Genomic DNA, 26820 nt, shown 5'->3' with positions numbered 1-26820 from the left:
CACAGACCCATCCCAGAACAGCCCGACCTGCGCGGCTGGTTTGAGGGGATTGGAGCCAGGGCGGGGCTGAGTCTCCTTCCCTGCTCCCGCCCGTCCGGGAGCGCCGGGCGACAGAGACCCACACGGGGACAGCTCCGTCACGGGGGGACTTCTCAGCGAAAGAGGAAGTTGTCTCGAAATAACTCGGCGCTTCCCTTTCTGCCCTGCAGGCTTTGAAGCGGCTGCAGAGCGCGGGAGCGGCCGGGGCTCCGCCGGCCCCCCGATGTCCCTCCCCGGCGGGACCCTGCTGTGCCCCCCGCGCTGGCCGGGCCCTCGGGCGGGCTGTGACCCCCTGGGCCCCCCGTGCCCGCCCTGAGCAAGGTAAGAGTCTCGGAGGCGCGGTGCTGCCGGCTCCGGCCGTGAGCACCTCTGTCCCTGCCCCTGTCTCCGCTGCTCTCGGGCTGCCCTGTCACCGCGGAGCGCTTAGCTCGGGACTGGCGTCCTGTGCCCGAGCGCTGCATGCCAGGGCTGACAGGACCTGAAAGGGCACGGATGGGGGCAGAACCAGTCCTTTTCTCGGGATGAACGACGGGAGGGAGCAGCGGCGGTGCAGGAGCTCGGGAATGTGCTGCTACAGGAGTATTTGTGCCAGCTCCCCTGCCAGCCGGCCGGATCCTGCTGGGCGCTGGGTTTGTTCCAGGCAGCAGCGCGGGGATTTTGCTGCCCGTGCCCCGGAGGGGACACGGGCTGGGTTTGGTGTCTCCGCTGCTCTGGCCCCTCGGCCCTCGGCCGTCCCTACAGCCCGGCTGGGTGAGGGAGTGAGTTCCAGCCCATCCCGGGGTCTGCTGAGACACCAGCTCGTGCCGGCTGCCTTTGTTCTGTGCGGAACAGCAGCTGCAAGGGACAGTCACCTGTCCAGTGCCACCCCCGGAGGCTGTGCCGGGGATTTTGGCACGGCCGGGGTGATGCACATGCCGGCACTGGCTGTGTGTGTGGTCGTGTGGCCGCCCAGCTCCCCTGGCCTTGGCCCGGCGCCTCGACTGTCCCCTGGGGCCCCGAGCAGCAGTGACAGGGCAATAAAAAGCGATGGCAGCGGCGATAACGAGCAGAGAGCACGGCCCCGTCCAGAAAGGAAGCAAAAATCTGCATGCTCGGGGCCTGAGCTGCAAACAAATGCACGTGAGCCAACTCTGCAGCAGGCAGGGCTTAGTCCTCCTGCCCTGCGTTCTTTCCTTGCATCCTCTGGCTGCTCAGAGCCGTCTCACCATGACCATTTACCTCCCTGCGGTGCTGTTCCCTCCCATGGGAGCTCTCCAAGTACCTGTGCAGTTCTTTTTCCTTTCTATCTTTCACTGAAAACTTTGGCTTGGTGATCCTGGAGGTCTTTTCCAACTGAAACTGTTCTGCCCTTCTGGGATTCTTCCTCTTGACTAAACTCGAGCTCAAACAAGAGAACTAACTCCCCTGAGCTTCCAGGAGTGATTAATCACCTCTGAGTATCCCACAGACTTGTCTTGGCTGTGGTGAGAGGGCACAGGCAGCCAGCTGTGGTTTTATTGTGCAGGTTGATCTGTGACACAAACATGGCTTTCTCACTTTGCCTCCAAGTGAGTGAATCTCTGCTCATGGAAGGGCCGTGACCAGCTCCTGTTCAGGCACCAGCCTGCACATCCCCACTGCAGCAGCTCCCACGTTCCCTGTGTGTTCAGAGGGCTCCCCCTGGGATCCCTTGAGCTCAGAGCAGCCCTGCTGGGACCTGGCGCCACTGCTCGGGTGACAGGGGTGTCCCCTGGCTGGGTTTTCCCTGTGCCCCAGCTCAGGTGGATTCAGGCTCCCACGTCTCCCCCAGCTGTGGGCACAGCTGCTGCTGTTACAGGGCCACAGTGACCCTTCATCCACTGGATGTGCTGGGATGTGGGCAGGACCCCTCCCTGGTACCCAAACTCTGATTTTCCCTTGGACTTCTCTGCTCCAAGTCCTCGGGAGGGTGCTGACCCCAGAAGAGCCCTGTTTTGGCCAAGTCCCTCCCTCCTAAGGCTGGCACAGCTCCCACCCGGCCTGGGAGCTCTCAGGGGCTGCTTTCCCTGTTGCTTTCTGGCTCTGCTGAGCTGTGCTGCTGCTCCTGGATGCTCTGAAGGCAGGGGCTGAGCTGGCTGAGTCATATCTCTGTTCTGAGGTGTGACACACCTCAAAAACCTGGAGGGCGCAGGGGAGATGCTGGCAGAGATCTGTGCTGGGCTGGGTTTGATTGAGGGCTAGGCTACTGGAGTTCTTCAGGCCAGACTGGCGTTTTGGGGTGTTCACTGAAAGTAGAAGGGGCTGTTGGTGCCTGTGCCCTGTAATTAAATCTCTTTTTGGACCTCGTTGTCCTGGTGCAGCCCTAAACCCTCATCCCTTCCTTGCTAAGGGCTTGTCTGTGCCCTCCCTGCCAGCAGCTGTCACTTCACTCTGTCCCCACAGTGCCAAGAGAGCACCCCCTGCCTGGTCACCTGCTGCCCACAGGGGTGGGTGCCACACACAACATGTCTGTGGTCACTCTGGTCACCCTCCTCCTGTCACCCCGGGTGATTCCCTGTGCCCTCCCCAAGTCTCCTCCACTGTGGCAGCCAGAGGGCAGCTCCCAGCAGAGGCTGGGGAAGCTCCTCTGCTATGGAGAGGACAGTCCTGTGACTCTGCACAGAGCAGGGCACTGGGACAGTGTTCTGTCCCAGCTGGTGACACAGATGTCTGTGACAGTGCAGGTCTGTCCCAGTGTCACCATGCAGGTGACAGTCCTGACAGGGGAGGGAGTACCCAGAGAATGGGTCTGGAGGGAGGCTGGGAACATCTGTGCCACCCCAGGAAAGCAGCCTGGCCACTCCCAGGTTGGCCACATTTGGAAGTCTGAGCTCTCCCTGCTTTTATTTCCCCTCAGGTGGACAGTGCTTGCCTGCGCTGTTTGTGAACACAATCCTGGCAGTGGCTTTCAAATCACTCATACGTTTCCCCTGTGATTGTTTTTCCAAAGTCAACTCTGGGGATGGAAAGAGATGCTAAATCTAAAAAGCTGCTGTTTCCGGAAAATTCTTTCCTCTCCTTAGGAAGAATGAAATGTGACGTTGGCAAGGAAGTCTCCAAACAGTTGGTGGTGTCCAGGAAGCTGCTGGACTTCCACAGCTTCAGCAAAGGCCTGGGGACTCATCCAGAGCTGGTGGGCTGGTGAACCCCCTCTGCAGTGCCAGTGAAGGTGTTTCATTCCTGAACTGTCCCCAGGAGCCAGCCATGCTCTCCCCCTCCATGGGCAAGGCTCCCCTGGCAGGACCTGTTTCAGAGCAGCCAGCAGGGAAATGGAGCCTCAAAGAGATGCTGGAAAGCTGAGTCTGGGCTTGAGATTCTGTTCCTTGGCAGTAAGAGCCCAAGGGAGAGTATCTACTTCCATCTCAGAGCTGTCTGGAGCCAGAGCTCTGTCAGGGTTGGAGTTAAAACTGGAAACCAGAGCAGGAGTGGGGCTCAGGTTGGGCCCCAGCACACGTGGTGCTCCCAGCTCTCCTGCAGGTCTGTCCCCTCCAGCAGTGTGGCCAAAAGAGCCAGAGAGGAGACAGGGCATCTTTCTGTGGGGTTTGAGTCTTGTACCCAAAGTTTTGCCCAGTTTTCATTTGAATTGAGAGCCCTTAGGGCAGCTGATGGAAGGAAGAGGAGCAGGCGCTGCCCTCGCTGTGTATCCTTGGCCAGGGTGTGCAGGGAACCCTGGAGCTGCACAGCCAGGAGGGCTGGAGGAGGGACAGCTGCTTTGTCCTGCTCCCCTACCTGGGCTGTGCAGCTGGGCTGGAGCTCAGGATCCAGACCAGAGACAGTGGAGGCTGCACTGGCAGACAGACAGGGATTGAGAGGAGGGAGCAAACAGGATGCAGCATCTGCCTCTGGTGGGGTCTCCTGCAGCTGCAGCCTGGCCTGGGGTGAGGGTATGAGGGGTGTGAGGGATGGAAGGGTGTAGGGGATTAAGGGACTAGGGGTGTAGGGGATTAAGGGGTGTAGGGGATGCTGCTGGAACCATTCCTCAGCTGCAGATTGGGGCAGCCCAGAGGATGCTATGTCAGATCCCCAGCGTGGACAGGGGAACACAGCCTTTCAGCTTCCACATCCCCCTCTGGCTGCCATCCCATCCCCTCCCGTCCCGTCCCGTCCCGTCCCGTCCCGTCCCGTCCCGTCCCGTCCCGTCCCGTCCCATGGATCCCATCCCGTTATCCCATCCCATCCCGCTCCAGCCGTGCCGGCTGCAGGGGGCAGCCCGGGCTGGGTGCCCGGAGCCGTGCCAGGCTCTGATGTGCCGCTTCCAGAACAGCCTCGCCCGCAGGAGCCGCGGGCAGACGGGGGAGGGCGGCACGAAGGGGTGGCGGATTTGGGCTGTCCCCAGGCCATTTGTCGTGCCGTGACGACACTCTCGGAGCCCATGTGCTCGTGTGTCCCCTCGGGTTGAGCTCTCCCCACGGCTCCCGCAGGACTCCGGCGCTGCAGCTCTCGCTCATCCAGCCGATGGTATTTGCGCGATCCTTCCTTGTTCGGCTGGGCAGGGCGGGAGGGGCTGGGGCTGGGCGGTGGCCGAGGTGGGGTGGAGAGAGGGCAGAGCCGCTCTCCTGTGCGGGGCGAGGCGCGGCTTTTCTCTCTCTCTCGGTGGCGGGGCTGATAAACAGCGCCGGGAAAGCTCAGCCGTGCCCGCACGGTGAATTTTTAACTGGCCACGGGCTGCAGGAGGCGTGGGGAGGTGACTTTGGAGCGGATAAATATAACTGCCGGAGAGCGAGGGAATGTGCTCCGTGTCCCGCTGTGGCACCGCTGTCCACGGGCAGACGGGGAGCGGGGACAGGGACATCCTCCAGGCTGGCTGTAGCCAGCCCCGCTCCCGGTGCTGACATTTGGTGTGCCGGGAGCAGAGAGAGGATCCTGGAGGAGGCTGGAGCCTCCTGGGGGAGGCTGGAGCTTCCCAGGAGAGCCTCCTTTGCTGCCAGCCCAGCTCCCACCACCCAAGGGTTTGGGGTTAGGTTTTCTTTCGTGGCTTTAGCTATTTCTGCCTTGCTTCAGCTATTTCTGTGCCTCTTGTGTTTCACCTGGCCGGGGGGTTGGGGTAGAGGTTTAGTGATTTCTGACAGTATTGGTAGCCTGTGAGACAGAGCAGGAGGGTTTTGGGGAGCCTGTGCAGCCCCACATTTCCAGCCTGAGTCACTTCTATCCACGGTGGGGCTGAAGTGGCTCACCTGGATGGACACATACCCTCTGAATGGGATTTTTAGTCACCCCAAAGGGGTGAGTTCAGCTCACAAAGGGCTCAGCTTCAACCTCTGCCATGGGGCTGAGAGAGAAATATCCTTTTGTGGGTACAGGGGTGTGCTTTCCTGCAGGGATGAGCTGTTCCTCCAGAGGTTCCTAACAAGGGCTGAGTGAATGTGGATCGTCCTTGGTGGAGGACAAGGAGCAGCCCAGCCTGGGCTCTGAGTGGGGACTGATGACCCTATGGGGACAGTGACCTGCTGCCACCCAGGACCCTCCAGACATGCTCCAAAGCCAACAGGGTGATGTTTGATGTTTGATGTTGTTTCTGCTGGAATCCATCTGGTGACAATGTCTTTGGTGCTTGTGATCAGCCCTCAGAGCAGTGAGAGGGCACTTGGGGTGGTGTCTCCAGCACTTGGGGTGCTGTTCTCAGTGTCCCTCCCTGCCTGTAAAGATTAGGAAGGGACAATCCTGGAGGGAAGTGACAATTTCTTTGTGCACACCTCAACTCGAGCAAACAGGCTCCCTGCTTAGGAGGAAGGAGCTTCTTTGGGATGATCAGTGACATGGAGAGGTGAGAGGGAGGCAGAAGCTAGAGGATCCCGAAGTGGGACAGAACTTCACCTCGGATTAGTTGGGTTGAGACAGAGCAGTGGCACAAAGTGGATCCCATGCTGAGCCCTGCAGAGGAGGGGCTGAGGAGGGGTTTGTGAGGTGCTCAGTGCCCCGTGCTCAGCCAGGTCCTGCTCTCACTGTCTCCAGCCCCCATAGTTTGGAACAGGAGGATTCCCTTTAACCCTGCAATTCCCCCTAACCTGTAAATTTTTCTGCCAGTGTCTCGGGTGAGCTGCACTTTCACCCCCAAGTCCCTTATTTTTAAGAATAGAGCCAGGTGTTCCCCGAAACTTCCCCAAATTCTTAGGGAGGGTGGCTTTGGGGTCATTTAAGGTTTTTTCCACTATGAATCTCAGAATTGTTGAAATCTGAATGGAGAATTGCGATTTCTCTTCTTGCCCTTCCTCTTTCATTTTTTTTCCCTGCAAAAGAAATAAAATCCAGCTGATGCCATGGGTATTTTAAGAATTGCAGAGAGGAAGTTGAGATTTGCAGCTCTGCAAAGAAGTGGGATGAATGCAGAGAAGGCTCTGGTCTTGCTGAGCTGGCAGGCAGCAAAACACCCGGTTATGGGATGAGCTGTGCCTCATGTCTGCTGCAGGGGAGGGAGCAGATCCAGGGGAGGAGGGGGACAGAGAGCAGAGAACCCTCCTGGTGGGGATCAGGGAACCTTCCCAGCCTTCTGGGGAGCAGGGAGGGGTTCCTAGGTGTAGGGGCTGAGTCCAGCAGGTTCTGGGACCGTGCAGGGTCCATGCCCAGAAATGGAAACAATTCCCATTCCTCGTGCCAGGGATCCTTTCAGGAGGGCAGTGGCACACAGAGAGGCTGGCTGGAGTGGGGGGCTCTGGTGCCCAGGGCTCTCCTTCCTCTGGGCTGGCATCATCCCTGCCTGCCCTGCTGGGATCTGGGATGGAGCTGTACCCTCAGCCTCGGGGAGCACAGCAGGCAGAAAACATCCCAGGGAAATGGTAAAATTCTCCTCATTTAGGCTCTTGTGCTGGTCAAAAACATCTCCATGAAAAGTAGGAATTTCTGCTTATTTGGGTTCTTCTGCTGGTTAAAAACATTCCCAGGGAAAATGGGGAATTTCTGCTCATTTGGATCAAAAACATTTCCAGGGAAAAGGGGGAATTTCTGCTCATTTGGGTTCTTCTGCTGGTCCCAGCCAAGGAAGAACCAGTGGCTGGAGCCTGGCAGGACCCTGCCTGACCCCATTCTTCCTCAGAGCCTGTTCCTGTGCCATTTCATCCTTTTCTCCCATGACACCTGTCTATCCTCACCTGGACAGCATGACTGGGTTCTGAACGTGCTGGGGACCAGTTTTTGTCACTTTATGTTGAATTTTCCCGGGAGACCCAAGCACTGGCAGCAGGCAGGTGCACCTTGGGCTTAGCCCCAGCTGTTCATTGCTGTCAGGGAGGAAGAGCAGCCCTTTTGGAGCAGGCAGGTGAACCGAGAACCAGAGTTTCTCAGGCAGGCGGAGCTCACGTTGTTCTTTGCTAAATTTGGAAGCTCTGGCCGGCCAGCAGCGCCCGCCCCCGCAGTGCCAGGAGGATGCGGATGTGGGAAGCCACCGACACCTTCAGCCGCATTTAGCTGCTGCTTCCTCCAGTAGCGCAGCCGAGAGGAGCCCGAAGCAGGGCCAGGGGTCTCCCGGGGCTTCGGGGCTTTTCCAGCAGGAGCTGAGCTCTGGACTGGCAGTGCCAGCCTCCTGCCTGTACCTTGTGCACGGCGGGGATTGGGAGAACCATTCCCTTCCTTCTGCAGCCAGGGATTCACGGGGCTATCTGGGAATTTGGACATGAGGAGGGTTGGTTGAGGCTCTCCTGTGTCCCAGACTGGCATTCCAGCGGGCACGTCCCATTCCTGGCTGTGCCCACCGCTCTGCCCAGGGATTCAGCACTCTGGGGAGCCAGCTGGTGCCTGGATGGGCAGTGCTGGTGCCAGGGGAAGGCAGGGGACTGTCACACTGTGTCCTCTCCTCCCCTGCCCTCTCTGCTGTTGGAGCTTGGTGGGTGATGGAAATCTGCAGGTGTAGCTCAGTGCCAGCACCTTTCTCCAGCTCCAGGGGCAGGAACAGAGCCCACAGGGGGCTGGGGAGGGTTCTGGAGGCTCCAGGTGCTCAAGTGATGCATGGCAGGAACACTCCCATGTATATCCCCTCTCCTCCTCCTCCTCCAGCTGCAGAGTTGGTGGATTTGGTGAAGGAGATTTACAGATTTAGGAACTACCTGAGTGGAGTTTGGCCCTAATTCTTCAAATTAAACAGAAAAAATCTTAAATCATGGAAATTCAGGCTTTCCCCCCTATTTTTTATTCAGAGATGAACCTTGAATTTCAGACTCAGTTTGACTTCAGTTGGGCATTTCTTAAATCCTGGGAGCATGAGGATCCTAATTCTGCCCTTCTCGGTGGTGCTGCCTCTCATCCCTGGGGAGCTCCTTGCTGCAGGAGGCCAAAGATCCTGATGGGATCAACTTTGACATGGGGATTTCTGCCCCCAAAAGAGCCTGTGCTTCCCCTTAGGGCTCTGCCTCTGCCCCATGGGGAGCTGGTGACTTTGTGCTCTCCCAAGGGAGCGTTCTGTGTCTCATTCTGCCCCGGATCTCTACCCCCACCTGAGCCGAGTGTATCCTCACTTTCTGCAGGTAGGGTCCCGGATCCAAGGCCATGCCCGAGTGCCGTGAGGAGCTCTGTGCAGAGCAGCCATGGAGAGCTCAGGTGGGTAATGCTGAGGCCCCCGGGGCTGGGGAGCCAATGAATAAACCCTCCCCCACCTCTTCACCTCGATTTTCCTCTCTTCAAACACCTGGATGCTTTGCATGGCATTGGCAGGTGCTGCTGGAAGATGGGAAATGAGGCACAAAGCAGTGCAGGGGCAGCCTAAAGCTTTGCTGAGTTTGGGGCACTCAGATCTGACAAAACATTTGAGTTTGAAAGTAGTTTTATATTTTATTATTATTTCATGTGTATATTCGTCCATTTCCCCCCATTTCTCTTTTCATGCTGTTTCAGACATGCTGTTGATCTCCAAGGGTCAGGATGTCATGCTGAAAGGTTTTATTTAATTTCTAAGCCACTGCTCTTTGTTGCTGAGGTGGGGGTTTTTGGGGTTTTTTTGCTGTTTTTAGATCAAAGTGCCTCTTGTTTGTGCTGGGTCAAATTCTTTTCTCTGGTCCCCATGAGGGACCTTCAGCACTGGGGTTGCTTTGATTCAAGAGGAGAGGACAGGACTGATATAAGTGCTCAGGAAAAGCTTCCCCTGGTGATTACAAACACAAAGGAAAAGAGCAGGAAATTTCAAATAGTCCTTTATGGCATAATTCCCATTTGCTGGGTTCTGAGTTTTTAATTTCAGTTCAATTTTGTTCCTTTCTATATTTAATGTGAGATTTTTATTGCACGGGGGGAGAGGAAGGCTCTCATGGCTCAGACATCACCTCTGCAGAGCTCCTCTGCCACGTGTCCCTGCAGGGCCACCAGTCCGTGGGGTGCCACTCCCGAGCCGCTCCAGTGGCCTTGGGCATAGCTCAGTGTTTCCAACGCTGCTCTGGGCTCTGAGGGCCGTGAGGGGGGTTCTGTCCCCGTGCCCACTCCCGGGCTGGCTGTCCTGGCTCCTGGGAGTGCTGGCCCTGCTGACGTCCCCGTTGTTCCTTGCAGAGGTGGAGTCGGACATCCTGCGGCGGGTGCGGGCATTGCTGCGGGAGCTGGACGGGCACCACCCCTCTTGCCAGAGCGACCGAGGTAAGAGAGCTGCTGGCACTGCCCGGGTTCGGCTGGCACTGCCCGGGCTCTGCTGGCACTGCCCAGGTTCCACTGGCACTGCCCGGGTTCCGTTGGCACTACCCGGATTCTGCTGGCACTGCCCGGGTTCCGCTGGCACTGCCCGGGCTCCGCTGGCACTGCCCGGGTTCCACTGGCACTGCCCGGGCTCTGCTGGCATTGCCCGGACTCCGCTGGCACTGCCCGGGTTCTCCTGGCACTGCCCGGGCTCCACTGGCACTGCCAGGGTTCCGCTGGCACTGCCCGGGCTCCGCTGGCACTGCCAGGGTTCCGCTGGCACTGCCCGGGCTCCGCTGGCACTGCCCGGGTTCCGCTGGCACTGCCCGGGCTCCGCTGGCACTGTCCGGGCTCCGCTGGCATTGCCCGGGTTCTGCTGGCACTGTCCGGGCTCCCCTGGCACTGCTGCCCCAACACCCTCACTCCCCTCTCAGAGCCAGCTGGGGACACGATGGTTTCACTCGTTTGCCCTTCCTGACCCTCTCCCAGAGGTGCCAAATCCTTCATCAGCTGCAGCCGTGCCCCAGCAGCTTCTGTCACCCTGTGTGACTGTCACCCCTTGTGGCTGTCACCCCCTGCACAGCCCCTGCAGCCTTTGTCATCCCTCTTGGCTGTCACCCTGTGTGACTGTCACCCCCTGCACCCCCTGCACCCCCTGCAGCCTCTGTCACCCCTGCACAGCCCACGCCCACCCTGTGCCGTGCATTATGCTGGGACACCAGTGCAAAGCCCCAGGGGTGGCACCGCCCCTCAGCCAGCCCTGCCGGCTCACGGAGCCCGAGCTGCGATCTCCCGCTCCCTCTCACGCCAGTGTTCCCCTGCCCTGCCCTGCCCTGCCCTGCCCTGCCCTGCCCTGCCCTGCCCAACTCGTCCCTGAAGAATCCTTTGGTTCCTCTGTCTTGCTGGTTTGGGGGATGAAACTCTTGCAGCCTGGGGAAACCTAATGAAATTTGAAAAATTGATTTTCCTTGGAGCACACAGGATATTTTACAGTTAATTAAATTTGATTTTGCCTGGAATGAGCTGAGCTTCCTCAGGGCTGAGAGGTTTTGTGATCCCTGCTCTGAGGGTGAGCTGTTGGCAGACAGGGACAAGTGCTGGGACCAACAGGATCCCAAATTCCTTGGGGCCAGTGGGGAAGGCAGCTGGGCACAAACAGAAAAACAGAGGAACAAGAAACAAAAATCACATCCTTGCTTTGCTCTAGCACCCAGCCCTAGGGTCTCCAGGAGCTTTTCCCAAGGGTTTCCCAGAACTTGATCTGACACCAATGCAGGGCAGGGGCTGGCCTGGCGCTTGCAGAGGGGCAGAGATGGAAGCAGGGGGCAGAGGAGGCTGGTTTAGATCTCAGTGATGTCAGAGCAGCATCCCAGAGGGGATTTTTGGACTCCAGTGCTCAGGTCCCTGGTTCTCCTGGGAAAGCTGATCTGGATCCGTCCCTTGGTGGCCTGACCTTCTCTGGCTCTCCCTTCGCAGGAATGCTGCGCTGGACCCTGCATAAGAAAATCGACCAGAATCCCAGCACCAGCTGTGTGCTGGTCAGGATCCTGGTAAAGGAGCTGGAAAGGGTGAGTGCCACCTCAGGGAGGGCAGTGCCACCTCAGAGATGTGCCCTGGGTGCCGGGCTGGCCCCTCTGTGCTGGGGCTGGGGGAGGCACAGGGATGGACTCAACTCCATCCCAAACAGGAGTTTTAGGGCTGTGGGGCCTGGCTGGGCACTGGGGCTCAGCACAGAGTGAAAAACCCTGCGGGACACCAGGGTTTGCCCCAGCCATGCTCAGGGGCCAGGCTTTGTTTCTGAAGAGACAGTGAGCCAGGCAGGAACCCGCCAGGCTCGTCCCTGCAAGCAGCCTGTGCAGGCAGTCCTCCCACTGCTAAAACCTCCCAAGCACCCCAAACTTCCCTCCACCCCACCCTCTGTGGCCTCAGGTAGAACGGAAATTCCTCCCCCACATCTCTCATTTCCACCCCACCCAGTCCTGTAGCCTGCCCTGGAGCCATCGGTGATGAACCTGTGATGGGTTTTGCTTTCATTGATTTCTCACATCGTCTTCTGCTGGGGATGTGTTGTGGAGAAGCAGCACCTTTGCTTCCTTCTGAGCCTGCCTCAGTTTACCCAGAGCCCTCATTCCCCTCCTGCTTCTCCTTACCCCACAGCTGAGTCCACACTCCTTGTCCCCTGTCCAGAAACCCCCCGGGCCATTCTCTGCATCTTTGCTATTTCTCCTTTGACCTGGGAGGCTGGAGCAGCCCTGCTGAGCCTGCCCAGCTCAGGTCCCTGTGCACACACCCAGCACTGAGCACCCAGCAGTGATCCCAATCCCAATCCCAGCCCCAGCCCAGGTCCCTGTGCACACACCCAGCACTGAGCACCCAGCAGTGATCCCAATCCCAATCCCAGCCTCTGAAGCAGCTCTGGGGTTATTTGGAGACTCTCTCTCGTGCTGTGGCAATTCAGCTACCATCAGTGCCTTGGGGAGGGATTTTATCCAGTGACTTTCACAAATCCAGACAGGAACACCCTTGGCTGTGGATTCAGGGACTCTCCCTGAGGTCTGAGGGCTGTTTTCCTCTGCAGAAGCCAGGCCAGTCCTCCCCTCTAGCTGTTACCACTCTGTCACTCTTCTTTTCCCTGGCCCAGGAGGAGTGTCATCCCTCCTGCTCTGCAATTCCCTTCCTCTCCCTGAAGCTCTTCCAGGAAATCCCTGTCAGTTGGGGCTTTTGTGGTTTTTGTTCACTCCTCAGCAGCTCTGAGCCATCAGCACCAAGCAGGGATGATAATTTAACAATTTCATGGCTGAGTTCCTCCAGAGCTGATACCAGCTCAGCAGTTCCCTGCATTTCATTTTATTGATGTTTTCTCAGGCTTTGCTGCCATCAGGTCCATTTAACTCGGACCCATCAGCTCAGCAGCCCTGAGGAAAGGGGACAGAATTATCTTTGGGGTGGGAATCTCTTTCCCAGCTTTACCCAGGTGCATTCCCGATGCTGAAGCTGTTGTTAGAGCCAGACCAGGGTGCAGGGAGGGGCTGGAGCATCCCTTGGATTCCCGTGGGGTGGGGACAGAGGATGGGAACACCTCCCTGCTCCCTCTGCTCCCACCCCCAACAAACTCAAGACAGGATTTTCCCGGAGGTTTTGTGTCCCCATGGGAGTGGAAAGGAGCTCCTGAATGAGCTCATCAGTTAGAAACTGTGCTCACCCCCTCCCACCATGCCCTGTGCCCCTCCCCAGGGACATCCTGCCCACCCTAAAACCCCGACTCACGGATCACCCCTAAGCCAATATGAATTCCCATGCACAGAGACAGAACCTGGCATACCCTGAGGGCTCTGGGACTGCTCCTGCCCAGCCCAGTATCCTGCCAGGACCTGACTGTGCCTTCCCTGCCCTCTGCTCCACAGGCAGAGCGAGGGGACCTCCGGCACTACATCATCCCCCTGCTGCACACGCTGATGTACACCCTGATACAGGTGAGCTGTGCCTTCATGGGGGACCTGCACCTTGGTACACCAGCCTGCCCTGGGCCTCACTGGGGCAGCAGCCAGGGACATCAGGGGCCACAGGAGAGGCCATTCACAACCTGGTACAGCCACTCGGAAGCAGCAAAGCCTCAGGTGGGCTCAGCTGTGCATTTCCCATGTCCCTGAGACACACAGAATGCCAGGTCCTTCCACCTGACCCCTTCTCTGGAGACCTTTCAGTGCCTGATGGTGCAGGCAGCCACAACCTGGCAAAAAAAAAGTGTCCCAAATCTCCAGTGTGCATTGCTGGAGGTTCCCAAACCACTGCAGGACCTGATTCTGCTCCATGTTTTTCATTTAAATCCGTAGTGAATTTGGTGCCCTCCCAACCTGATCCCCAGATTTGGTATCACTGCCTGTCATCTCACTGTCCCCCTGCAGGCTCCCTGCATCCCTGACGAGCTCTGTGCCAGGGTTTATGACTTCTGCAAGAGGCTGCTGACCCTCCCCAAGCCCTTCTGCACCATTGGGCTGGACTATGCCAGCAGGCTGCAGGTGGAGAGGACAGCCCCAGGTAAGGGGGTGCCCTGGCTGACACCAGGAAGGGCTGGACCCTTGAGGGGTGGCCTGAATAAAACCAGCTCTAACCCAGCCCCATGGGCCCTGAGCTGTCAGTGGTGGCTGCAGGGAACAGCCCTGTGGAGGAAGCAAACCCAAGGACACCTAGTTTCTTTTTCCTCAGTGTTCTTTTTCTCTGTTCTCATTGAAGTTCTTCTGGTTAAAGTTTTCTTTGATAGGAGCCTTTCAAAGCAATCCTTTAGAGCAGGGCAAGGTGCAGACACTCTCTGAGGGGGAGGTGAAACAGGAGAAACCTGGGGGGGAATTTTGGTGCCATTCTGGGGAGCCTCAGCCCACCCCCACCACCCTCACCACTCCTCCCCAGTGCTGCTTTGGCTGGGGCTCCAAAAGGCACCTTTACGGCTCTGATTTTTGGTACAGGAATGCCTCAGTGTGGAGAGAGGGGATCTCCAGCAGGGCTCCCTTGAGAGCCCCACGGGATGCACGGGGAGATTATCCCAGGGCCAGGGCAGGTGGATGGATCGTCACTCCTGGGCAGGGGAGGGGGAAGTGCCTTTCTCCTGATCCAGAGATCCCTGGTGCTCCTCAGATGCCCCAAACACCTTCCCCATGTGGCCCTGGGGACAGTTGGCTGCCTCCAACTCCAGTCCTGAGCTTATAATGCCCTAAACAAAGGCAGGGAAACACAGGAAATCATCCCAGAATAGAAGGGGATTTCTTTTTCTGGAGCAAGGCCTGTCTTTGTCTTTGGCTATTTTTAGCTCTGACCCAATTCTTGGTTGTTTAACTTCATCTCAGTGGGTGTTCCCCATCCTCAGCCTCCACACCTGGAAGCAGCCCTGCTGCCCTGAAAGCTGCACTATTTCTGCTGCTCCACTCTGTGTGTTTCTGCCCTTCCCAGGAACCTTGTACCAAAGGATGGTCATCTCCGAGCAGAGCCTGCTGAGCGCCCCGTTCCCTTACCAGGAGAAGTGAGTGCTGCCTCTCAGGAGGGCTTGGTACTTTTATTTTGTAGTCTCTTAGGGAAGCCTGTCCTTTTCCAGCACTCAGAATTACTCTTGGTTGGAACAGACAACCTGGGCCTAAACCACGTGGTCTTGGGGGACACAGCTAGGTAACACCCAGTACCTCACTAAACTTTGCACTGGGAGAGCACATTCCTATGTCCCAAATTATTTTGAGGCAGGGAGGTTCCCTTGGTGGGGAGACAGGTGGAAAAGGGGAATATCAACAGCAACAATGGAAAAAGTGAGATGTGAGCTGCTCCTGCCAGCCCTGATGTGGGTGATGTGACTGCATCTCCTCCTTTCCCCACCCTGCTACCCCCCCAGGATTTTCATCTTTGCTGACCCAGATCTGCTGCCTGAAGCCATCTGCAATGTGCTGGTCACTGACACCGAGGCAGCCCAGGTGTCCCAGAGCCCCCAGGGCTGCATGAGCTGTGTGGTCACCCACGCCCTGCAGGCAGCCCTGGGTGACACCTGTGACATCCATGGCCTCAGGGCCCGACTCCAGGTAATGCAGCAGCTCCTCCGGGGCTTTTCCATTGCTTCTGCTTTGGCTGGACACCTTGGAGAAGCAAAAGGTGTTTTGGCAAGTGGAGAAACCCCCCAGCTCCTCAGCACTGGTCTCCAGCCCCAGCAGCCCCAGAGCTGGGCTGGGGTTGAACCCAAACACCCTTCAAATGGAAAGCAGAGCTACAGCAGAGCCAGAGTTTGGAACCTTTAGTCTGAGCATTAATTTTGCCCAGCTAAGCTGAAGCAGAGGCTCTGCTATCTCTTCTGGGAGCCCCTGGGCACTGCAGGAACCTCTCAGGGGAAAGGTTTCAATCCATTTTCTCCAACACCTGGAAGGAGCTGTGGGGCCACAGTAACACAAATGTCTGCTCCAAAAATTTGCAGGGTCTCTCGGCACTTTCCACTGCAGGGGCACCTTTGTGTGCCTGCTGTCCTCATCCCCCCAGAGTCATCCCAAGTGCCAGCACTGCTAAGGATGCCCCAAGGGACATGGTGCCCATCAGCTCAAAGGTGCCAGAAGAGGAGCTTTAAGCAGCCAGCACAGCCAGCATCTGTCCTGAGGAAAAGAGGACATTTGTGTCCCCTAGGAAGCAATTTTTGCTTCCTGCAATTTTTGCTTCCTGCAATTTTTGCAGGACTCATTTGCTCTTTCTGCCCCTGGACCGTTCCCTGTTTCCAGGTGCTCACAGCCCTCTCCCAACAGGCCCTGCCCCCAGGGGAGGTGGAGCACTGGTTCCAGCAGGTGGTGGCGGCCGTGGAGGGCGTGGGCAGCGAGGGGGGCTGGGACCGGGGCCAGCACACGGCGCGGCTGGAGAGGATCTACCACGGCCTCCTGGGCTCCTCGCCTGCAGGTGAGCCCCAGCCAGACATTCCCACTGGCACAGGGACCCTCGTGTCCCCACTGTGTCCCTGACATCCCTTTAGCAGCAGGAGCAGGCTCCCTGCAGTGACTCCATGGCCCTGGAAGGTACATTTGTCACGGAGGAAAGGGACAACGGAAATTCCTGCTGGTGATTTAGGAATTGTAGGACTGGATGGTCTTTAAGGTCCCTTCCTGCCCAAACCTTTCTCTGATGTGTGGGACGGTGGCACTGCCATCTCCTGCCATCCCTGCCATGCTCTATTCAGCCTGGTGCCACTGGAGCTACACAAAGTATAACAAAATCCCAATCCTTCACAGATCTGGGGTAGCCAGAAGGAAATGGGGTCATGGTTCCTCTGCTGGCTACTCCCTGTGTCCCAGCCCCTTCCCCAGAAGGCTGGAGGGTGTTCCAGTGCAAGATTTTGGGAAGAGCAGCTGGTGGTGCCGGGAGGGGCATGAGACCATCACCTTTTGGGGACAGTGAGTGGGGTGGGACCATCACCTTTTGGGGAGGTTAGGGGGGTAAGACTATTACCCTTTGGGGGCAGCGACTGTTAAATTGTCCCACTACTGCCACAGAGCTCTCACAGGTGAGAAGAGCCAGTGCTGGTGGGACCAGAGTTCAGATCACTATGTACATTGGAGGCACAGTGCTAGTGCAGTTCCTCTGCTGGCTGCAAAGCAAGGTCCTTCACTCTTGCCCGTGTCTCAGTTTCCCCCTGTTCATTTCTCCCTCCCACCAATGGTGTAGACACTTTGTGAGGGCTCAGTTTGTGAGAGCAGAGCCTCACAGCCTCACATCTGGCCAGGAGCACTGCAGTGGGAGAGCCCCAGGGTTGCCTCAGCCAGTGCTCATCACTGGGGGCTTGTGCTCCTGTGTGGGGAAGTGCTCGCATGTGCTCCAAGCATCTTTGTTTTCCCAGGGAATGATCCCCAGGAAGGGCTGCAGGGGACCCCTCTGCCCAACCCCAACATCAGCTTCCACCTGTGGACAGAAGATGAGCAGCTCTGTGAGTGCCCCGGGGCTGGGGGGAGCTGGGTGGGGTCTGAGCCTGGGGGTCCTGTCCCACAGGGGCCACTTAGCCCTGACCCTTGGGCAGGGAGTTTTGGAGCCCTTGTCCCAAGGCCAGGCTCGTGGAGATTGGTGCTGCCTGCTCCAGCCCTCCTTCCTTCCTGGGGGCTGCTGGGGCTGGGCCAAGGGATTTGGGGCATGAAGGGGTGAAGCATGTGGGGCTGGGCAGGATGTGAACTGACTTTGTTGTGGCTGCCCCTGGACCCCTGGCAGTGTCCAAGGCCAGGCTGGATGGAGCTCTGAGCAGCCTGCTCTGGTGGAAGGTGTCCCTGCCCATGGCAGGGGATGGGAACGAGATGAACTTCCAGGTCCTTTCCAACCCAACGGAGCTCTCTCAGTGGGAAGTGGGACTGAGGAGCTGACTGCCCTTGGAGCCACTGGTGCAGATCTCAGCTCTGCGGTGTCCCTGGAGAGGGGAAGCTGGGGGGACAGGACTGAGCCTGAAGCTGCTCTGTGCCCGCAGGGAAGGAGCTGGTGCTGTTCCTCCGCCCGCTGTCGCAGAGCTGCGAGCCCGACTGCCTCGGGCAGGACCTGGACGCCCTCGAGATGCAGGACATGCTCGCCGACTGCGGCTGCTGCGGGCAGAGCCGCTTCTCCGTGCTGTCCACGGACAGCGGCATCGAGCGCGACCTGCCCGTGCAGGACGAGCCCTGTGCCCCCTGCGCTCCCTGTGCCACGGACCCCGAGCGCTCCCGGCTCCACAGGAAGGGCGGCATCAAGAAGAAGCTGTCCCTGCTGGAGAGCGTGGCCTTGCTGCAGGCTGGCAGCAAAGTCCCTGGGGGGAAGCCCCCCGGGAAGCTTCCCAGGAAGGCAGGAATGTCCCCGGAGCCCGCGGCCTCGCTCCAGAGGCTGCACACCGCCCGCGTGGTGCTGCTGGGGGACGATCGCATCCTGGGCCGCCTGGCACAAGCCTTCCACTCCCTCAGGTGCCTGGGGCTCTGAGGGCAGCAGGGCAGGGTGGCTGCTTTGTCCTTCGGGCTGGTGGCACAGCCGGGGTGCCTGGGGACGGGTTGGGTTCAGCGCTCCCTGGGCCGGGCTGGGACCCGGCTGTTTGTCTCCCAAATGCGCCCGGCCGCCACTGGCGGCTCTCCTGGCCCCGGAGATGCACACAGCAAGTCCTCCCCTCTGTCTGTGGGCTCGATTAAACCAACAACAAACGAGGCAAGGTGTTATCCCATCCAAAAGGGAAAACTCTACAGGGAAGCCGTTTCCCAGCCGGCTGTCCCCAGCTGGTTCCCCAGGGGTGGCGTGGGGGTGGGTAACCGTGTGGGCAGCCTGGTGAGCAGAGCTGGGTGCACAGGGACACCAGGCCTTGACAAAATACTCTCTGACCGTCCCCATCACCTCCCCTTGCTCGATTTGGGAGCCCAGGCACATCCTGGGAAAGGAGGTAGCGAGGGAGGCAGATGGCAGAGCAGCCACAGCGTCCTGGCACTGCCCAGCCTTGCCCAGGAGCCACGTTCTGCCCCTTCCCTTCGGGACATCTCATTTTTCATTTCAGGAAACGGGAAGCCCGGCGAGTGTTCCTGACGCCCAGGCTGAACCTGCAGCTCTATCACATCCCCGTGCTGCCGGGGCAGCCCCACCCCGCGGCCGCTGCGGTCAGTGCCGGGCAGCGCCGGGGGTGGGATCCGGGGGAGGAGCGGGGGGATCCGGGAACCCCTGCCCGTCCCTGCCCTGGGCCCAGAACGAGGAGGGTGGGAGCTGGGCTCAGTTTGGAGTCACAGCTCCTCTAGTTCTGCCTTCAGGCCTCTCTGCAGGAGGATTCTGTGAGGTTTAGCCAAGGGCTGCTGCTTTATCCACCTCCCAGGTGCTGAGGGGAAGCAGTTGCTGCTCGTTGAGGGCTTTGCCTCCTTGGCCATGGCCCTGCTTTTAGGTCTGTGAGTCTCTACTTGTAGGTTATGTCAGGCACATCTCTTCCCCTCACACAGCCTTGAGACAGAGGTAAACAAACAATTGCATTTAGGATATTTTAAGCTGGTCCAGAACTGGCTGTGATCCCTGACAAACAGGCTGTTATAAAGATCAGTATTCCTTCTTTTCATTCCTCATGGAAGTGAAGCAGGGAAAGGGAAGGAATGGGGGAATCTCACAGGTCCCTCTATCTCCTCATGGCTCCTGACATGGGGAACCCCCCTGTTCCTCTTTGGCTGCAGAGGAAGCTTCCCATGAATGTAAGCCAAGTCCCACAGGAGGTGGATTTAGGGCTGGAGGTGGCTGGGAGGGGCTCTCCAGGACCTTCTCTTCAGGTTTTGCTCCATACAAGCCCAGGAAAAGCAAGCAATCCCCAGGCTGGAGTGACTGTGAGCTGTGTTTCCCCTGCAGGACCACACGGACCCCGAGGAGCTGTGTGAGGTGGCTGGGTACCTGGGCAGGGCTGATCCCTGGTACGAGAGCAACATCAACACCCTGTGTCACATGATCCCCAAGCTGGCCAACATGGTATGAGGAAAACCTCCCCATTTCCCAAAAACACTGCAGCACCTGAGGAGGGGTCTGTGCCCTGCAGGGCTCTCCATCCCCAGATTGAGATTTTCTTCCGCAAACCCTCCCCAGGGTCCTGCAGGGCTCTCCATCCCCAGACTGAGATTTTCTCCTGCAAACCTTCCCCAGGGCCCTGCCAGGAGGTGTCCGTGTCTAACACAGCCCCAGCCCACAAGAGCCATTTGCTGTGATGTGTTTTTTTGACCAGGGGACAGGAAATGGCAGATTTCAAGAGAGAAAACTTTTGCTGAAATCCCCCCAGCTCTCATTTCCTGGCAGTTTGAGCCAGCATTGGCAGCCTACACAAAAAGGGCTGAGAGGTGGGCGCAGCTCCCACTCCATGTGATTGGCGAGGCCAGAGGACAGCTCATCCCTCACTCTGTGCCCAGGAAGGTGTGAGACTGTGGCAGGGTTTCTGAGAAGTGGCAGAGGCTGACCCAAGCTGTGATTTGCCCCCCCAGCCTTCATCACCAAGCAGGGCCCTGGTGACCGACCTGTTCCTCACCGATGTCATCGCCTACTACGCCCGCATGGGCACCCAGCCCGTCTGCTTCCAGGTGCACTCTGTCAAGGTGGGTGGCACAGCCCCCGGGCCTTCAGGGGCCCTGCAAGGGCTGGCAGAGCTGTGCAGAGCCAGCAGGGTCTGGGGGCTCCCAGCAGATCTAAGCCTGGATCCTCCTTCCCCCCAGCCCATCCCTCTCTGCCAGCTCCTGGCAGGAGTCCCTGGAGCTCAGCCCAGCTGGAGCCAGTGATCCTAGCAGGGCCATTTCAGGATCTCAGCTCAGCAAAGAGAGCCTTGAAATCCCCCACAGAGTCACAGATTTCTTGCTCTGCTGAGTTCAGGGTGCTCAGGAGCCCTGGTACTCCTCCTGCTTCAGATGCAGGGAGCAAACAGGGCTTTGCTGAGCAGCTTTGCCAAAAGCTCCCTGTACCTGCAGGGGCTTTGCAGAGTTTCCTGCAGCACCGTTTGATTTATTTCCTGCCAACTTTGCTCTGAAATGGTATCAGAGCGAGGCCTGACATTTGATAGGAGAGCAAAGAAGTGTTAAATTTGGCATAGAACATTAACCCTCTCCTCCCTGAGCCACTCCAAAGCTCAGGATGATGCACAGAGCTCCTTCTGTGGCACCTATTGCAGCACAGGAGGAGCCCCTGCCTGAGCAAACTGGCATGGGGCTTGCAAAGAGCTTTGGTAATTCCTTTGGTAATTCCATCTCCACTTCACCAATAACCCACAGCCTGCCAGTCCTTGGAGCACCTGGGCCTCGGTTTGTGGCTGGGCATTTGGATTTCCTAGTGAAATTCTCTTCCTCTTTCTCTCCTCCAGGTAAAACCTGGCAGTGAGAGCATGGATGGTTCAGGCAGGGGATGAGGAGCTGGCTCCAGATGTGGTTTTCAGACAGAGGCCCCTGAGCTGCTCTCCTGTCCCACAGGGAGTGAGGCTGCCTTGGCCACAAACACTGTCCCTGTTCTCCCTTTTGGCTCAGGACATCCCTGTTCCTCTCTGGCTGCAGGAAGCTGCCCACAGGTGTGAGCCAAGTCCCACAGGAGCTGGCTGTGGGGCCAGGAGAGCCTGGCAGAGGTTCTCCAGGCCCTGCTCTTCACACCTTGCCTGATACAAACCCATGAAAAGAAAATAATCCATAGGGCTGGAGTGATCTGGAGATTTAGGTTGGATCAGAGAGAAACTGCATTCCCTGAAGCTCAGCAACATCTCAGCCTGGCCTGGGGGAAGTGCTCCCAGTGATGTGGGTATGTGGCTGGGAGCTGGCTCATCTCTAAGGGCACAGTGACATCCAGTGGCAGGGGACACTGCCTGTGGCTCAGCTGGCCAGGTCCCCGGGGCTCCTGGCAAGGTCTGACACACTTCTGGAGCTCAGGAAGCAGAGCCAGGCCATCCCAGAGTGCCATGGAAAGGTGCCAGCTCCACCTTGGCTGTTCTGGAGAAGCTAAAAGCCTCGTGTGACAACTCAGGGAGACAGAGGAGATGATCCTCTCAGAGATGTTCCTGTCAGGGAGGTTCCTCTCAGGGAAGTTCCTCTCAGGGATGTTCTGTCAGAGATGTTCCTCTCAGGGAGGTTCCTCTCTTTCAGGTGCTGTTCCAGGACCCAGCACAGGACCCAGCTGAGGATGTGTTCCTGACAGAGCTCCTGACCCAGGTGCAGGACAGCCCTCCTCACAGAGGTGTGTGTGTCCCTCCAGCCCCAACCTAGACAGGGCTCCTGCCATCCCCACATCCCACCCATGCCATCCCTCAGCCTGCAGAGCTCCAGGCCATGGCCAATATTTCTTGTTCCTGACCAGACTTCCCTAAAAGCCTTCCTGTCCACCCTGGGCCCAGGAAATCAGGCTGTATGGAAGCCTTGGTGGCTGCTGGCCCCTGGGCTCAGCCAGGGTTGGTGGTCTGTGCCTTTGGTTGGCTCCAGGGCACCTGGGAGTTGGACCAGAGTCCTGATTTAGTTGAGAAGACAAGCTGGGCTTCACAGCCAGATGTTTTTCCTGTAAGAAATCCAGTTCCTTGAGTTGCCAGGGATGGAACAAGAGCACTTGAAGGCTGGACTGTTCCAGAAGCCCCATCCAGCTCCTCCATCAGTTCACTCTGGTGTCCAATCCAATGGATATTTGTCCCTGAAGCTGGGCACAGAGCCTGCAGTGAGCCCACCCCACTGGCACAGAGCCTCAGCTCCCAAGGCAGGGACAGAGGGGACAAAGTGTGACAGAAGGCCACTTCTGTGTGACACTGGGGTGACTCAGCCCATGGCAGGATCTTTCTCTGCTGACCACAGACAGGTGGGATGAGGGAAATTCAATCCCATCCTGTTCCTTCCTCACAGAGCTGAGCACGACCAAGAAGAAAAGCAGCCTGGATGGCCCTGGCATCGATCTCACAGTGACCTACAGGAAGGTGAGGGGGGCTCCCTGCACCCTCAATGTCTCTGCTCCCAGGGATGCCCAGCAGGGCACAGATCTCCTAAAAGAGTCTGACCCTCCCTCTTTGTCTGGAATTGCTCTCCAGGCAAGGACAGAGAGGCTGTGGTGAGCCTGTTGGCTCACCCTGTATTTGTGACAAGCTGTCCCCAGCTCCCCCACACCCAGCCCCCTGCCAGGGACACTGCCAGGACACTGCCCCTTGCCTGCAGGTTGTGCTGAGTGACAGACAGAAGGAGCTGGCCCTGTCCCTGCGCTCCACTGGCCTGCTGATGAAAGCCATCCCTGCTGAGGAGGCTGAAGGTGGGTTCCTCCTGCTTTGCTTGCTCCATGCAGTAAATCTGGCTGCAGCCCTTGGTGCCAGCTGTGTCTGGGCTGCGGGGTGGGAGCAGTGACAGGAATATTGCTGTCCACATGGTCTGGTTGGAGCTTTCTCAGGAATGACATGTCTGAGGTTCAGACAGGATTTAAGCATCTCCCCTCTGCTCCAGCCTTCCTCTTTCAAAGCACAGCCTCTGAGCTTTACACCCTGAGCATGATCCCAGACAATTCCTTTGCCCATGGAGCCTGCTGGAGTCCTGTGTGCCCATAGTCAGTGCACCCAAACATGGGGCTGAGCTGAGCTTGTGCCACAGCCCCAGACCAACCCTCTGCTTGTGCCACAGACCTGGGCTGTCTGAGTGTGACCATCACTGAAATCATCAGGATCAACAACCTGGCAGGACGCTCCTTCTCAGTGAGTACCTGTGGGATCCTCAGGGCCAGAACCCCTTACAGCAGCAGGAAAAGGGACAGCCCTGAAAGGGGGGAGAAAGTGCTGAGGCCACCCTGTTCGGAGGGTGTTTTGTGATTCTTTTCCATGGAAAAGTCCAGATGTTTGAGCCAAAGCCCCAGATGCTCTCCCTGCTGGTCAGTACCCTCCCTGCTGGTCAGTGCCATCCCTGCTGGTCAGTGCCCTCCCTGCTGGTCAGGGACATTCCTTCTGGTCAGTACCCTCCCTGCTGGTCAGTGACATTCCTTCTGGTCAGTGCCCTCCCTGCTGGTCAATGCTGTCCCTGCTGGTCAGTGCCCTCCCTGCTGGTCAGTGACATTCCTTCTGGTCAGTACCCTCCCTGCTGGTCAGTGACATTCCTTCTGGTCAGTGCCCTCCCTGCTGGTCAGTGCCCCTCCTGCTGGTCAGTGCCCTCCCTGCTGGTCAGTGCCCCTTCTGCTGGTCAGTGCCATCCCTTCTGGTCAGTGCCCTCCCTGCTGGTCAGTGCCATCTCTGTTGGTCAATGCCATCCCTCCTGGTCAGTGCCATCTCTGCTGGTCAGTACTATTCCTGCTGGTCAGTGCCACACTGAATCCTGTCTCTGCAGCCCCTGAGTGCCTCAGCTACTGCTGGGGTTACTCTGTGACCACAGGGACAAAGCGGAGGAATAATTCTTGGCCCCCCTTGGGTTCAGGGCACGATCTGTATTCTGCCATCAACTCCATCAGTTCCACACCTTCAGCTGCAGTGCTATGTTAATCCCCCTAGAGATCACAAAAAAAAAAAAAAAAAAAAAAAAATCAACAAAGCAAAAATGAGGAGCAGGAACTTCACCTAATCTATTTATCAGTGCACAGAGGTGAATTTGTTAGAATTCAGGGGGCTAAAATTTTGACTTCTGTCCTTTTTTTTTTTTTTACTTGGTAGTTTCAGTAGCTGCCAGAGGAATTCCCATGGTAATGTGGCACTGCAGTTTAGGTGGCATTAAATATTAATGTGCCTAGGTCGTTTGGGTCTCAGAGCCTCTGACTCCCAGCTGGTGGTTTTAGCTGGCACATTTTGCTCATTTTCACCTGGATTTTGGGAATACTGAGGTGCTGCAGCCCCACTGCCCTCAGAGACACTCCATGGCCACGAAGAACAGCCCACAGCCCACAGCAGACATCCCAAACTCACAGAAGGGGCTGTGCAGGGACTGCCAGTTTGGAAAGTCTGTCCTTTCAAAACATGGCCAGGTTCTGAACTCTGAGAAAGTATTTGCTTTGTGTGACATCAGAGGTTTAGAAAGAAAACCAGAGAAATGTAATTTTCTGTCCTTGTCCCACCCAGCATGCAGCCCAGTGAGGGGAGGGACACCCTCAGCAGGCTCCCCCTCCTCTCCCCATCCAGGCTGTGGCAAACAGGTTCAAAACAAGGAATATCAAGATCAGGAGCCCAGAGCAGAGACCCTTCACAGTGCAGCTGGACAAGGACAGCAGGAGAACCTACAGGGATGTGATTGGGTGAGAACCCCAGGGTGGGGGGCTCTGCACACCTGCCCTGCATCCCCTCCTGCCTTCCAGGGAGCCCCGATCCTCATCCATGACAAAACCCCCGTGTTCCTTCTCCAGGGAACACTAGGGCTCCCCTACATTTGTGATGGTGTGAGGAATAAATTGGTTCTTTACACAAAAGGTGCTGTCATTGAACCAGTAGAAAAACAGGCACCTCCAGGGACAAACAGCTTAGACATTATGAATTATATCATGATGCTGATGCTCTCTGCACTGACTGCATCCCTCACCTGGGGGTCTTCAGCAGTTGCAGGTGGGGGAGAGGACCCAGCCCTGGAGGAATGGCCAAGAATAATGTGCCTGGAGCAGCTTCAGTGACATGGGATGTGCTGATGGCTCAAGGTGCAACATAAACTCTGAATTCCTGAGTCACTGAACCAGGTTCAGCACCTTGGGTTTGTGTCAAACACTGACATACAGCAGGTCATCTCTGCAGTCAAACCCAGGTGGAAAAGGCATAAAAGCAGCTGCACCCCACAGTGGGAGGGCCCTCCCCCAGCAGGCACTGCAGAGAGCTGGGGTTTGCTTGGAGAGCAGGTCTGAACATGCATTAAATGTGCTCTGTGCTCTTCCAGGCTGGAGGTGTCTCCCTGCCTAGAGCCCAGCTACTGCCTGCAGAAGACCAGGACTATGAAATCCAGCCCTCACGAAACAGAGGACGTGGGGCTTGTCAAGTACCTGCCCAAGTCTCTGCTGCTGCCCATCAACACTTTTGCTGGAGTCATGCAGTGAAGGAAACAGGAAAAGGCAGTGAGAGTTTGGACATGGGGCCAGCACAGAGGACATGGGAAAACAAAACATGCTAAAAGCCACCCATGGTGACTTTAAATGGCAGTGGTGTGAAGAGCTGCCCCAGCAGAGGTGGATAGGCTCAAAGGGCACAGCTGTGCCCTGCCTGTGATAGTGTGACAATGAGTGACAGACCCTGCCAAGGGCATAGCTGTGCCCTGCCGGTGACAGTGTGACCATGGCTAACAGCCCCTGCCAAGGGCACAGCTGTGCCCTGCTGGTGATAGTGTGACTATGAGTGACAACCCCTGCCAAGGGCACAGCTGTGCTGCAGGACTGAACTTTCACCTTTAGCACAAGTCAGGGAGAAGCTTTGAGCTCCTCTGTTCAGGAAGAGTGAGGAAGATCCACAGCAGGTGGTGCTGGCTGCCCTGTGGTGCCTGTGGAGCTGACAGCAGCAATATTTATTTTGGAGATGTCTCACAGCCCAGCAGGGATTAGGTTTTCACCTCACTACCCAAACATTTTTGGTGCCCACTTGTGCCAGACTTGGGCAGCAAACATTCTGTCCCTGAAGGGAGGCAGGAGGGTCACGGCACATCAGGAAACCCCTGCACAAGCAGCTGTTGTTGGGATAATGGGGGGTTTAAGGGGTGACCTGCACCCCTCTGCCTCTTCGGGGCTTCACTGTGGAGTTTGTTCACACCAAGAAAATGCTCAAAAATCCCAAAGGCTTAAAGCTGGGCTGGAGTGTGGGCTGTGTGTCCGAGTTTGTTCTGTACAGCTGTAAATGATGTAGATGGATGATAAATTATTTGTATAGGTGTCATGGAGGACTTATTCCAGAGGGTGCAATCCTTTTAATGCCAATTGAAAAAAATTAAGACAAACCCAAGCTGAAACTGCCAGTCGGTTGTCCTAGTGTGTTTGCACATGGCTGGGTAACAGATGCCCAGGAATTCCACCTGAACACGGGATTAATTTCTTCCCTGTGCAGTGACCAAGCCCTGAAGAGGTTGTCCAGAGAGGGTGAGGAGTGTCCTCACTGGGAGTATTCCAGAATATTCCACTTGGGCACAATCCCATTCCATGTGGTTCCCGTCCGTGTCTGGCGGGGATGAGGGCGCGCCCTGGGCTGGTCCCGCCCGAGCCCCGCGGAGCCGCAGCCGCCGCTGCCCGGCTCACACGGGGGCGCCGGGTCGGGTGAGCGCTGCAGCTCCGCGGGGCTCGGCCGGGATCCTGCGGGACGGGGACGCACCG

At 57.5% G+C, this 26820-nt stretch overlaps 1 protein-coding gene across 3 annotated transcripts; it reads left to right on the top strand.

Moving 5' to 3' along the window:
• The first annotated feature begins 10 nt into the window (after positions 1–10).
• On the top strand, positions 11–26596 carry PIK3R6 (phosphoinositide-3-kinase regulatory subunit 6). 3 transcript variants are annotated; one of them, XR_013776465.1, is made up of 21 exons: positions 11–360; positions 8490–8562; positions 9502–9585; positions 11098–11189; positions 13026–13094; positions 13527–13659; positions 14566–14635; positions 14996–15179; positions 15885–16032; positions 16967–17053; positions 17579–18041; positions 18617–18707; positions 19441–19557; positions 20061–20171; positions 21693–21783; positions 22434–22504; positions 22740–22830; positions 23193–23263; positions 24668–24780; positions 25407–25717; positions 25828–26596. XR_013776465.1 is itself a non-coding variant. In XM_079323152.1 (20 exons), exons 2-20 carry the CDS (start codon positions 8550–8552, stop codon positions 25561–25563), a joined length of 2265 nt encoding a protein of 754 aa, XP_079179278.1. In that variant the 5' UTR covers positions 4396–4494; positions 8490–8549; the 3' UTR covers positions 25564–26594. The 3 variants fall into 3 exon arrangements, 1 of the variants encoding a protein (XP_079179278.1); XR_013776466.1 differs by lacking the exon at positions 11–360 and adding an exon at positions 4314–4494; XM_079323152.1 differs by lacking the exon at positions 11–360 and adding an exon at positions 4396–4494 and having other exon boundaries at positions 18617–18716; positions 25407–26594.
• The last annotated feature ends 224 nt before the right edge of the window (positions 26597–26820 follow it).

This window comes from Erithacus rubecula (genome assembly GCF_903797595.1).
Source record: "Erithacus rubecula genome assembly, chromosome: 20".
Taxonomy (NCBI): Eukaryota; Metazoa; Chordata; class Aves; order Passeriformes; family Muscicapidae; genus Erithacus; species Erithacus rubecula.
Note: the sequence above shows the minus strand (reverse complement) of the source record. Positions and strands in the feature narration are given on the sequence as shown.